General features: G+C 46.4%; 1 protein-coding gene across 6 annotated transcripts in view; it reads left to right on the top strand.

Annotated features, from left to right (window-relative positions):
* TSGA10 (testis specific 10) overlaps positions 1-14365 on the top strand; it is an 80305-nt gene that overhangs the window by 32707 nt on the left and 33233 nt on the right. For all 6 annotated transcript variants that reach the window (XM_034757959.1, XM_034757962.1, XM_034757960.1 and 3 more), the window contains 2 exons: positions 3626-3780; positions 11910-11965. In XM_034757959.1, the coding sequence (XP_034613850.1) occupies positions 3626-3780; positions 11910-11965 (211 nt within the window). The remainder of the gene's footprint in view (positions 1-3625; positions 3781-11909; positions 11966-14365) is intronic.

Raw genomic sequence — 14365 nt, 5'->3', positions numbered from 1 at the left:
TGAATAGCAGCTCACTGAGTGAGCACCCCTTATTCTGTACACTGAATGAGGCAGGGGAAAAACTGTAATAATATAACAAATGATGTATGATAATGTGTATGCATAAGGAGACTGAACTAAAGTAGCACAGGCAACCTTAATTCTGGTCTGTCATAACTTTTGAGTTACTTCTGGGGGAATTCTGCGCCTTGCGGGGGTGCAGAATTCATTTCTTGGCTCCCCTGCAGAAAAATGGGACAGCAAAGAAATCTGTGGGGAATACACGCCCCTTCCGCAGCAGCCCAGGCACGTCTGCTGGGAGCAGCTGGCAGCAGAGAGCAGATCACCGCAGGGGAGAGGAGGGATGCTGGGCATGCGTCCATGGAGAGACGTTAAGGGGGTGGGGCTGAGCACCTGTCTGCGTGCGAATGGGTGAGAGAGACTCACTGTGTCCCTCTCGTTGCTGTTGCTGCATCCTGGGCTTGGAGACATAGGGCTGTGTGAAGCAGGCTCTGTCCCTCAGGCAGAGCAAAAATGTAACAACTAAACAGGCAGGCTGCTAATCAGGGGTGAAAGTAACTTAAAAGACTTACCGGTACTCTGGAGTCCTGAGCAGGGGTGTGGCCTCAACCGGAAGAGGCAGGGCCTTTAAATACCCGGGGTCCCCACAGTAGTCGGAGCCCTGGGCCCTTTAAATCACCGCCGGAGCCCTACTGCTGCTAACCAAGGGCTCCGGCGGCGATTTAAAGGGCCCGGGGCTCCAGCCACTGCAAGGAGCCCCGGGCCCTTTAAATCGCCAGCCTGGGGAAGCCGGTCCAGTCCAGCACGGCGTACTGGCTCTTGCCAGTACGCCATACCGGACCAGACCGGCTTACTTTCACCTCTGCTGCTAATGTTCCCCTTCTTAGTCAATTAAAGCTCCTTTACCTTGCCAGAGTGGTGTAAAGGAGACTTATTTTAAATGACAGTAATGTAATTCTCAGCTAGGAAGGTCAAAGTGCTTTCTTGCTTTTTTTCCTTTGCCAGAGAGGCACAATTGGGTTAGATTACAGCTCAGGATCTATTTTACTTATCCATTTAAAAAAATGCAGGACAATGATTAGCAAAACTGTACGACTTTCTTGTGTGGAAGTCTGAGCAATTTAAAATGACATTCTACTTTACAGAACATCAAAATAAAAGTAATGTAATTTAAATGAAAATTCAGGATTTATAACTGGAATTCAGGGTCTTGGTTACCAAGTATTTGTAACTTAACTTTCATGTGTTTAGGAAATGCTGAACAGTTATTGTGATTTTTTTTTCTGTATGGTAATTTAAATAAATTACCAAAATAAGTGGAACCGATGTGATTATATTGCATTATTTTGACAAATAAAATGTGCAGAATTTTGCATTTTTTGGTGCAGAATTCCCCCAGGAGTATTGAGTGCTTGACTTTGCAGTCTCAGTACTTTTCTTTTTAATTTAGTTGCCTTGTGTGTAATACATATGCATGTAGGCATTCATAGTGTCAAAAACATTTCATTAGTTATTTAGTAACTACTAATACTTTTGATAATTTCTCACAAGTTAGATAGAGCATGATCTATGTTTGCTTTACATAGAGTATGTATGTATGTGTGTAGCTGCACTGCAGCTGTGAGCGTGCTTCCCGGAACTAATAGAGAGAGACATGCTAGCTCTGCTCTAGTTAGCACGCTAAAAATAGTAGTGTGGACCCAGTAGCACAGGAGGTGGTTTGGCCATCTGAGTACATACCCAAGGGGTCTGGTGTGATTGTATTTGGGCAGCTAGCCCATGCTGCCGTGGCCACACTGCTATTTTTAGAGACTAACTTGAGTAGCATTTGTCTATCTGCTGGGACGCATGCTCCCATCTGCAGTGTAGACTTGCCCTTAGTGTCATATAATTCAGTTACAGCCTACTAAAAGTGTCTTGCAGTGTTTATCTAACATTTTATTATTAATTTGTTAATTTTCTTTACTCATTATGAATACTCTTGTGTGGAATACTCAGTGTCCTTTTTTGGTTCATAATTAGCATTTATAGATCTTTCTCTCTTAAGTAAACACCTTTCTCTTAACATAACAGAGAAGACCAATGTTTTGCTCATGGATAAGGAAGTTTAATAATACCTAGCTTTACATATTGTAATTTGCACTCCATTTTGCTCTCTTGTTTTAAACCTATTTCCTAGGCACTTCAATTTACATTATTGAGGAGTTATAATTATTGTCTTAATAGTCTTAATATTTGCGATTAAAAAAACACCCTAAAAAGAGGTAAATTTGCATTGAGTCTTTAGTAGCTTAGGCCCTGATCCAGCAAAGCGCTCAAGCACAGGCTTTAAGCATGCGAGTAGTCCATAAGAACATAAGAACGGCCGTACTGGGTCAGACCAAAGGTCCATCTAGTCCAGTATCCTGTCTACCGACAGTGGCCAATCCAAGGTGCCCCAGAGGGAGTGAACCTAACAGGCAATGATCAAGTGATCTCTCTCCTGCCATCCATCTCCACCCTCTGACAAACAGTCTAGGGACACCATTCCTTACCCATCCTGGCTAATAGCCATTAATGGACTTAACCTCCATGAATTTATCCAGTTCTCTTTTAAACGCTGTTATAGTCCTAGCCTTCACAACCTCCTCCCTTTAGAGAAACCATGTTGACTTTTGCCCAACAATTTATGTTCTTCTATGTGTCTGACAATTTTATTCTTTACTATTATTTCGACTAATTTGCCCGGTACCGACGTTAGACTTACCGGTCTGTAATTGCCGGGATCACCTCTAGAGCCCTTTTTAAATATTGGTGTTACATTAGCTATCTTCCAGTCGTTGGGTACAGAAGCTGATTTAAAGGACAGGTTACAAACCCTAGTTAATAGTTCCGCAATTTCCCATTTGAGTTCTTTCAGAACTCTTGGGTGAATGCTATCTGGTCCTGGTGACTTGTTAATGTTAAGTTTATCAATTAATTCCAAAACCTCCTCTCGTGACACTTCAATCTGTGACAGTTCCTCAGATTTGTCACCTACAAAAGCCGGCTCAGGTTTGGGAATCTCCCTAACATCCTCAGCCGTGAAGACTGAAGCAAAGAATTCGTTTAGTTTCTCCGCAATGACTTTATCGTCTTTAAGCGCTCCTTTTTTATCTCTATCATTGAGGGGCCCCACTGGTTGTTTAGCAGGCTTCCTGCTTCTGATGTACTTAAAAAACATTTTGTTGTTACCTTTTGAGTTTTTGGCTAGCCATTCTTCAAACTCCTCTTTGGCTTTTCTTATTACATTTTTACACTTAATTTGGCAGTGTTCATGCTCCTTTCTATTTTCCTTGCTAGGATTTGACTTCCACTTTTTAAAGGAAGTCTTTTTATCTCTTACTGCTTCTCTTACATGATTGTTAAGCCACGGTGGCTCTTTTTTAGTTTTTTTACTGTGTTTCTTAATTTGGGGTATACATTGGTGTCCCATTGTCATTAGTGGGATTATTTCTGTCCCTATCATCATGCTTCAGTGCTTTGCTGGTTCTTGGCCTTTGTTGTGTTTTCTTGTGGTTTAGAAGTGTATCAAGCTATGTGAAATGGAAAATAATTATTTTAAATTGAGTTAATTAAAATGAGGCCTTTATGATTATATGTGCAGATAACTTTTCGAAACAAAATCTTGCACAACAACAAGAAGTCCATATTCTCAAAGAAACTATTGCTGAGCTGGATACAGAAAAGGACTCTTTACAAGAATGTGTGGATGAAAAAAATGAGAAAATTTCTTCCTTTCAAGAAACCCTGGCAATGAAAGTATGTTCTTGCATGTACATTTCTATATAATTTATTATTGATTCATTAGTTTTAAAACATTTTTCTTAATAGTTATATATGCAAAGGACCCTTTAGGACCCCCCACCTCATCAATGGGATCCTCAAAAGTGCTCAGTGTTAGCTAAATTCTGCTCCCATTAAAATCCATAAAAAGCTCCCATTGACTTCAATAGCAACTGAGTTAGGCCAGTGCTGAGCTCCTCATTCTTAGTGTTTTGTACAGTCTAATTTTAAAAATGCCAAGAGATGTGATTTTACCACTTCCTTGGGTAAAGCAGACTAACAGGCTAATAAGTTTCACATTCAGAAACTTTTTCTTGAAATTCAGACTTTATTTTCTCTTCTAGGGCCCATTTATGTAACATACAACCAAATTGGTGATGTAGTTACAACTTCGTTATCCCTTGAAATGGTTACCGTATATTTCCAGTTTGTAGTACAAATGGGCCCTTCACAGGGCTCAAGCATTCAACATCTCCCCCTGGGGTGTGTCTTTACTGCAGTTCAAGGTGTGATTGCAACCCAGGTAGATATACCCATGCTAGCAGTGTAGATGTGTCAGCAATGCAAGTAGGTACCCAGAATTCTTCACCCTGTGGTTGCTCGACTTTAGGTGATTGTGCGTCCTGCAACTCTAGTCAGAGAATTTCGACCGCACTACCTGGCTGGACCGCACATGTGCTCTCCCCGCCTCACACCTGCAGCGGCAATTAACTAGTGATGTTTGGCTCCTCCCCCGCCCCCGTTCCTTCTCAATCTCCTGTGGTCTGAGTCGGAGCTCCAGTAGCGTGTGTACTCACTTTACCTCAGATTTAGTTTAGTCAAGTAGTTTAGTGCAGTTAGGTTAGTTGGTTAAGAACCTTTTATTTCTTTTTCTCCCCATTCTAAAAAAAAAAATCAAACTTTTTTTCCTTTTGTCCCCTTAAGGCACATTAATTTTCCTCAGAATGCCAGGGTCACTGGGCTTTAAACACTGCCTCTCCTGTTGTGAGGCAATTCTGCTTTCCGACAGATGCTTGCAATGTGTTCGGTGCCTGGGGGCAACTCATGTGCCCCAGAAGTCCACTCATTGCCAGTCCACAATCTTAAGACATGGACTAGGAAAGCGAGGGACCTTAAACTGAAATTTATCCTATTGGAGAAGTCCCTCTGTCCCGCCTCAGGCCCGAGCTAACAAACTTCTCCTGCCGCCCTATCACCATAGGCGGCTTCTGACAGACCCCTCTCCTCCACACCACAAGAAAGGGACCTGTCTCCTAAAGTACTTGGAAAGAGGAGAACTAACACAAACCCTACCAAGACCACATCAAAGAGGGAACGTTCCCTGCTTCTGTCCACTAGATCGGTACCAACCACGCCGCAGCTTAGTACCTTTGAGTCAGCAAGGACCTCCGGTACTGGTGGTACCATCACAGCTGCAGACCCTAAGCGGGCAGGCTCTAAGAAGAAGGGCAGGTAGAAGACCGCCTTCCCCATTCCGCACAGGCAGCGCAGAAAAAGTGCTTGGTATGGAGCAACTCTGCAGTACAAAAGGCAACAGCACCACCTGCTGGCCCTATGTTGAATAGCACAGACACTGCACCACACATTGCCACACTGTCAGCTCCTTTCCTACCCGTACCACAAGGTCCCCTATTCTCTGTACCACTTTTCACACAGGTACCTCAAATAGTACCACAGCTTCAACAGTTCCTTGCTCTGAAGGACCTGAAAATTGCCCCGGTTCCGAAATCACCTCTCTTCCGTTCCGATACTTCTTCGGTACTTTCACTACTGCTCACTCCGCCAGCTAGAGCCGCTTCTCCTTTCTCTAGTGAGGAGGATGAAGATGAGGAAGGGGAAGCTTTCTCCTCCCAACACTCTTCACCTATGCAAGGCAGAGTTCAGTCCACTCATCAGGAGTGTCCCAAGCCTCCGCCAGGGTCTGAATTGCAAGGGTGGTATGGTCACCCCTTGGGGCCCCCACCTATGCCCTTACCACCTCAATGGGCATTCTGGGACCCAGGGGCCCCCACCTATGCCCTTACCACCTCAATGGGCATTCTGGGACCCAGGGGCAGCTTATAGACAGTTTTACCCCAAACCCCTAAGAGGCACTGTGAGGTACATAGGCACTCTTCACCAAGATCCACAGTGCCACCAGCTGCCCCTCCCGAACAGAGCCTTGAGAAGACGGAAGAAGTTTTAGCTCAGGAGGCAGCTCCTACCACCTGCACTTCATTCTCACCAGATGAGACTATTATGCCCCTTACGCCTATTGCTGGAGATGATTTTAGGAATTTCCAGGAGCTCTTCAAAAGAATAGCGACGATGCTCCAGATAACCCTAGAGGAGGTCTCAGAGTCACATCCACGAGCTCTTGGACATACTCCACATGTCCACCTCCTCCAAGATTGCCCTTTCGATTAACTCAGCAATCATGGAACGCACTGCAAATATCTGGCAGACCCTTGCTACCATCCCGGCCACATGTAAGAGAGTGGACAAAAAATATTACATCCCTTCAAAAGGGATGAAATTTCTATTCATACACCCTCAGACAAATTCATTGGCAATCGATCCAGTTAGCGAATGGGGCAAAGAGCATTACTCTAGAACCACCCCTTATGATAAAGAGTGGAAAAGACTGGACTTACTTGGTCTCAAGGAGTATTAATCAGCAACACCACTTCTGGATTGCCAATTATGAAGCCCTTATGGCGAAGTATGACCATATAAACTATTCCAAATTTTCTGACTTTATTGACTACATACTAGATGACAAAAGAGTAGTTTACATCGTTCATTTCTGAGAGCCATCTCTTAGCTAGAACTGCCCTCCAAGCCTCTTTTGGACTCTGCTGACACAGCAGCAAGGACCATTGCCACCGCCATAGTAATGCACCAAGCCTCTTGACTTCATCTGTCAGACTTCCCTAGGGAGGTCCAAGCCACTGTGGAGAACCTTCTGTCGAGGGTCCAAAACTGTTCGTCGCCAAGACCAACAAGTTGCTCCATTCGTTGAAAGATTTGAGGGCCACAATCAAGTCTCCTGGCATCTGTACACCTGCAACAAAATGCAAATGAGGCAGGTATTATACATCACAGCACCCCAGACAGGCCCCATACACACAGCAACCGAGACAATACGATAACCAGAGGCACAGACAGAGACCACCCAGACGCAGACTAAGCTCCTCCCAAGCCACCACAGCTTAACAATCAACCTCTAAACAGCAGATTTGAAGGTTTGGTCAAGGGCTTGCCAGACCTCCCCCAACTTTTGCTGCCAACACTACCTCCCACCAACCATCCCTTTATCAATTGTCTACCACCGTTCTAACCAAACTGGTGAACCATCACCTCCAACAGATGTGTACTGGAAATCATCAAGCCTGGCTATGCCATCCAGTTCCTCTTCATCTCTTCTACCCACTCTGCCTCCCTGTCCTCCTTCAGGGACCCCTATTATGAGCCCCTCCTGAGACAGGAAGTGGAGCATCTCCTACAAATGGGCGCGCTAGAGCCAGTTCCGGTACATCAGAGGGAAGGGCTTCTATTCCCATTATTTTTTAATCTGAAAGAAGTCTGGAGGATGGAGACCCGTCTTCAATCTCAGGAAGCTAAATAAATTCGTCAGAACACAACAATTCAGGATGGTTACGTTAGCTACAATCGTTCCAGCACTGGAGCAAAGGGATTGGTTTGCAGCCCCCGACCTGCAAGATGCATATTTTTACATTACTATACGCCCTACACACAGGAAATTTCTTCGGTTCGTACTGGGACAGGACCATTTCCAATATACAGTACTATCCTCCACTGCTCCTTCAGCATTTTCTAAAGTCCTTGCTGTGGCAGCAACTCACCTTCGCAAGCACGGGGTCATGATATACCCCTACTTAGATGACTGTCTAATCAAGGCTCACACTTGGGCAGAAGCCGTCGCAGCCATGCACCAGACAATGTTGCTCTTCACCAGTCTCGGTCTACAAATAAATATCCAAAAGTCCACATTAATGCCAGTCCAGAAACTGGACTTTATCATTGTGCACCTAAATTCTCTAGAAACACCCGCATCATTACCTTTTCAGAGATTCACCACTCTAACGAACCTCATCAGTACCTCAGTGCACAGCCCAAGGATATTGGCCAGGACCGGTCTTCAGCTACTAGGTCACATGTTGGTGACCACATACATGGTGAAACATGTTAGACTGCACATGCACTGCTTGCAGAGTTGGCTCAAGACAGTATTTATGGCACGCAAACACAATTTGAATAAAATTCTGAGTATGCCTATGAAGGTCAAGGACTCGCTACAATGGTGGACTCACCCGCACAACATCTACAGAGGTGTCCCTTTCCTTCAGCCTCCTCCCGAATTGATAATCACAATGGATGCCTCTCTACTGGGGTGGGGGTGCCCACCTACGCAAGCTCACAGTACAGAGAAGATGGTCTCTTTCCAAATCAACACTCCACAGCAATGTACTGGAACTACGCGCAGTTCACAATGCCTGTGCACACTCCATGCCTCTGATCAAAGACAAAAACATACAGATCATGATGGACAATGTAACCTGCATGTTCCACATAAACGGGGAGGAGCAAGATCCCACTTCCTATGTACGGAGGCCATAAAATTCTGGACATGGTGCATACAACACAATGTCACCATATCAACCACCTCCCTGCCTCGGTCTTAGAATATCATGGCCGACGCATTAAGTCAAAGGTTCTCGAACGACCACAAGTGGGAAATCAACACCTGCGTGATCCAGTCATATTTCAACTATGGGAGTTACCCGCAATAGACCTATTTGCCAGAAAAACTCAACAAATGTCCAGCTTTTTCCTTCAGAGTGGGACTGGTCTGGTCTGGTCAGGATCCAGCGGCAATGCATTTTTTCATTTCATGGCACGCACCTTTCCTGTATGCTTTTCCTCCCACCCCATTGCCTTCCAGGGTCCTGCACAAGATCAGAATCGATCAAGCCAAAGTCATCCTGATAGCACCAGCATGGCCCAGACAAACCTGGTACCCATACCTGAAACAGATGTCATCATGCCCCCCATGTCTCTTCCTGCTTCTTCCAAATGTCCTCTCTAAGGACACGGGTCAGACTCTGCTTCCAAACCTGGGGTCACTCCATCTCACAGCCTGGCTCCTCAATGATTCCAGGGCAAGGAGACAACTTGTTCTGAGGACATTAAAGACATTCTGCTAAACAGCAGAAGGCTCACTACACTGGCTGCGTACCTCCACAAACAGAAGAGATTCCACATGTGGTGCCTAAATAAACACATCAGCACCACCACCTCTACCATACCAGTGGTCCTGGACGACATGCTCTACCTTAAGAAAGCCGGCCTTTTAATGATTTCACTGCGGGTGTATCTGGAAGCCATTACAACATTCCATGACAAAGTGGATAGCGTTTCAGTCTTTGCTCACCCAATTACCAAAAGATTCCTCCAGGGAGTATGCAACCTCTATCCAGAGCTCCAGTGCCCCCATAGGACCTGACTTTAGTGCTTCGATCTCTCACAATTGCCCCATTCGAACCTTTGGCCACATGTTCTCTTCTACATCTTTCCTTGAAGGTGGCCTTCCTAGTTGCCATCATGTCTGCGAGATGTGGGAGAAATTGGTGCTCTTATGGCTGAACCATCCTATACATTTTTTTCCAAAAACAAGGTCAGTGACCTCACCCCAAATTTTTGCCGAAAGTCCCTTCTTCCTTCCACATCAATCAACCTATCTATCTTCCCACGTTCTTCCCTAAACCTCACAAGGACAGGCAAGAAGCAATTTTCCATGCCCTGGACGTCAGAAGGGTGCTAATCCTTTATCTTGAATGGATCAGATTGTTCAGGAAAACTCCTAGATTGTTCCTCTCCACCATGGACCGCTCCAAAGGCAAACCCATCTCTAAGCACAGACTTTCCAGATGGATTTCAGATTGCATTCAGCTCTGTTACCAACAACATGACCTATAAACCCCCCTCATGTGTTAGAACACACTCCACATGGTCTTATTGTCCATTGAGACCTAACTCCGAAGCCCCTCCTTTCCCCTGAGGGGCACTGCTCTACAGTCACCTAAAATGGAACACCCACAGGGACCCCACTCGGGAGGGCGGGGAAAGAGGATTGCTTACATAGTGCAATAACTGAGGTTCTTCAAGATGTGAGTCCCTGTAGGTGCTCCACTACCCTCCCCTCTACTTCAGAGTTGTAAGTAAGTCCTCTGCAATAGAGAAAGAACTGGGTGGGGGTGGGGGAGCTGCACAGCACTAGTTAATTGCCGTTGTAGGCGCGAGACAGGGAGAGCGTATGTGTGGCCCAGCCAGGTATTGCTGTCGAAATTCTCCAACTATAGGTGCAGGGCGCACAATCACCTAAAGTGGAGCACCCATAGGGACTCCCATCTCAAAGAACCTCAGTTACTGCAGAAGGTGAGTAACCCTCTCTTCCAGGTGGGGCAATGAAACCCATACCACCACCTCTACACTGTTACTTTTAGCAATGCTAGTCTCAGGTAAAGCTCACATGAGTAGGTCTGAACTACAATCACATACCCTCAATTTTATGTAACCAAGTATTACATATTTATCTCTTTTTTTAAACTTTTCTTCTAACTCTTTCCAGCACCATGATCATTTTATTGCTCTCTTCTTAACTCCCTCCAGTTCTGGACACTTAAATATATGGAGATATACCTATCTCATAGAACTGGAAGGGACCCTGAAAGGTCATTGAGTCCAGCCCCCTGCCTTCACTAGCAGGACCAAGTACTGATTTTGCCCCAGATCCCTAAGTGGCCCCCGCAAGGATTGAACTCACAACCCTGGGTTTAGCAGGCCAATGCTCAAACCACTGAGCTATCCCTCCCCCGAAAAAGAGGGGATTGACTAACTGAACACTTTATTCCTGCTTTGTTTATGCCAGAGCCCTATAGAAAGGGTCTATTTCCTCCCTCTCCCATGAATTGTGCCTTTGTTTATTCAGCCCAAAATTGCATTGCCCTCTTTTATTGCAGTTCGCTTTGAATAACAACAGCCTTTGCACCCTAAGGGCTTGTCTATATGAGAAAATTGCACTGGTTTAATTTAAGGTATGAATTTTAACTGATTTAATTAAAACTGGTGCAGACCTCTGTGTGGACAGTCTTATTTCAGTTTTGAAGTGTTCAGTTTAGTTTAAGTTGATTTGGCATCAGTTTAACCTAAATTGAAATAAATCACTCTTAAAGTATAATAAAGTTGTCTACACAGGGATTTGCACCAGTTTTAACTAAATCATTTTAAGGATGTTCAGTACCTTGCAGAATGGTCTGTAAGCTAATAGCATAGGCAACAACTTTCCTGACATTAAAGCTTTATGAAAAAGAATTGTTCATTTAAGAATTGTTTCTCTTTGAAGAGAATGGGGCCCCTGAATCATCAATGAATTTGTACCAGTGAATCAGCATGCAAGGTCATCATGTTTTGCTCCAATATGGGAAAGTGTCTCCATCTAGTTTTGGGTCCTCTTTCCAAGACTCCTCTTTCTGCAGCAGAATGAAATTGATTTGATTATTGTTGGTATCCCTGCTTTCCGGGCTGTCAGCAGAATTAAATGGCAGCAGTAAAAGCTGACACTCTAGTTAGTTCTCATTTAGCTGCACTATAGGAAAGCTATGAGAAGATAGTGCTAATTGTCAGCAGTCTTAGGAAGACATCACTGTGTCTGCTAGCATTTGGTTCACATTCAGGAGATTATCTTTGTAACCATGGAGGATGAGGAAATGTAAGTTCTAAAAAAAAAAGAGAAAGTTAGTTTACATTCTGCAGAAGTTAATATTATTGGTTCCTCCATTTCCCAGTGGCAAGTAGATGATTAGACTTTTACAAGTCCTGACCAAGTCAAAGTACTGTATACTATTGGCATAGTGATTCTCTATAAAATGTATGGTGAAGTTTTGCAAAACCAGAATGAGTTTCAATGTAGACAATTACATCAAGCACTGAAATACTGAAGAGCTAACTGAGCCAGAAAAGCAGTATTTCTGATTTTGCTCAATCCTTTTCATTTATTAACTGGGGAGAAACAGGCTTACTGAACTTTTTAATCTCTTTTCAAGGAAGAGACCATTTCAGGTTTGAGGGATCTCATTTCTGAGATGGAGAAATCATCAAAGTAAGTCTCCAATTCCAATTACAGCATCATAGAGGTTTTAGTCTGACTACTATAAAATCTGTGAAAATATTGCCTTGTTAGCCTAGTGTGGCAAATGGTCAACGCTATTATGGTGGATCCCGTGCTTTTCCTTTGTGTGATGCGTCAGGGCGCCACCTCTTGAACCCTATTCTTGGGCGTTGATGATTCCGCTAGTGCCCTGATGGGGGAGGGAAGGAGAGGGGGGAAGGGACCCGGGCCCGCCCTCTACTCCTAGTCCCAGCCCAGGGGCCCTATGGACAGTGACTAAGCACTTGAAGCTGTAATTCTTTCTCCTGGGCTAGCTCCTGCTCTTCCCCTTCAGCTTCTCAGGCTTCCTGACCTCTCTCCCCTTGGGCAGGGTTTCTCTCGGTCCTCTGCGCCTGGGGAATCCCCCTGCTCTGCTTGAGCAGGGTTTCCCTTCCCCTAGTGCTCTGATCCTCTGGTCAACAACAGTACTCCTCTAAACTACGGTCAGCTCTCCTTCCCCTCTCTCATTTGACTGAAGCAGGGCTTTTTATTAGGTCTGTGGCAGGGCCTTAATTGGCTCCAGGTGCTCTAATTAACCTGTAGTAATCTCTCCTCAGTCCACAGGGAATAAGGCTCTGATCATCCTGGGGTTTATATACCTCCCATCCTCCCACCTATCACTTTCCTGTGTCGGGCCCAAGGTGCCTTTGTTCGATCCTGCATCCGTCTCCTGTGGGAGATGGATCGCAGCTCCCACTTCTTCTACGTCCTGGAGAAAAAGAGGGGGGCAAAAAAGCACATCATCCGCCTTTTGGCGGAGGACGGTGCCCCCCTCACGGATCTGGTGGAGATGCGTAAGAGGACCAGGGCCTTCTACGCCAGCCTCTTCTCCATGGATCCGACCCACTCCAATGACTGCAGGGTGCTTTGGGACAAACTCCCAACGGCCAGCGTGGGCGACCAAGACCGGCTGGAGCTGCCTCTCACTCTGATCAAGTTCTTGGAAGCCCTCCATCTCATGCCCACCAATAAATCTCCAGGCATGGACGGGCTGACCATGAAGTTCTACTGCATGTTCTGGGATGTCCTTGGCCTGGACCTTGCCATCATCTGGGCTGAGTCCTTGGGGAGTGGGTTTCCCCTCTCTGTCGTGCAGGTGAGCCATGCTCACCTTGCTTCCAAAAAGGGGGGACCTCCGTGACCTTAGGAATTGGCATCCCATCTCGCTCCTCAGCACGGACTATAAGGTCATGGCGAAGGTCATCTCGCTACAACTGGGTTCCGTGCTGGCGGACGTGGTCCATCCTAACCAGACCTACACTGTCCCGGGATCTCCTTGAGCTTGGGCGTAGAGAGAGTCTGTTGTTCGCCCTCCTGTCTTTGGATCAGGAGAAGACGTTTGACCGGATGGACCATGGGTATCTCCTGGGCGCTCTGTGGGCGTTTGGCTTCAGGCCCCGATTTGTGGGTTTTCTCCAGGTGCTGTACACCTTTTGTGGAGTGTTTGGTCAGGCTCAACTGGACCCTGACCAAACCCGTCAGCTTCTGGCGAGGAGTGTATCAAGGCTGCCCGCTGTCAGGCCAGCTGTATACTCTGGCTGTTGAGCCCTTCCTCCGTATCCTCTGAAAGAGGTTGACAGGGATCGTGCGCCATGAGCCAGAGATGTAGCTGGTCCTGTCAGCATATGCTGATGACATGCTCCTCATGGTCCAGAACCCGGATGACCTGGTGTGGGTGGAGGCCTGCCAAGCTGTACTTGGCGGTCTCCTCCGCCTGGGTCAACTGGGTCAAGAGCTCTGGCCTGATGGTCGGGTGGCAGGCAAGCTCCCGCCCACCCTCGCTTCAGGCCATTCAGTGGGGCGCGGGTCCACTGCTCTATCTCGGCGTTTAATTTTCTGCGCTGGAGAACTGGCACAATTTGGAGGGCAGAGTGGTTGAGCGGTTATGGAGATGGGCAGGACTGCTCCGGTGCCTCTCCCTTCGGGGAGGGCACTGGTGCTCAATCAGCTAGTCCTGTCCAGGCTCTGGCACTGGCTCAACACCCTGTGCTCAGCCCTGGGGTTCTTGGCCTGGCTCCAGAAGCTGGTTCTGGAGTTCTTTTGGCCAAGGGCTGCACTGGGTCTCTGCGGGGGTTCTGCATCTTCCCCTCCTGGAGAAGGGAGGACAGGTGTGCGCAGGCACACTAGGTCCACGTCTTCCGCCTCCAGGTCCTGCAGAGACTCCTTTATGGTGCAGATAGCTCGGTGTGGAGTACGTTGGCACACGCCTTGCACCGCCACCTCCGAGGGCTCCAATATGACTGGCAGCTCTTTTATCTCCATCCAAGAGGTCTTCCGCGAGACCTCTCTGAGCTGCCGGTCTTCTTCCAGGACCTCCTCCGGACCTGGAAGCTGGTTTCAGCGACCAGGTCC

Source organism: Trachemys scripta, chromosome 1 (genome assembly GCF_013100865.1).
Source record: "Trachemys scripta elegans isolate TJP31775 chromosome 1, CAS_Tse_1.0, whole genome shotgun sequence".
NCBI lineage: Eukaryota > Metazoa > Chordata > Testudines > Emydidae > Trachemys > Trachemys scripta.
This window is presented reverse-complemented; position numbering and strand designations above follow the sequence as displayed.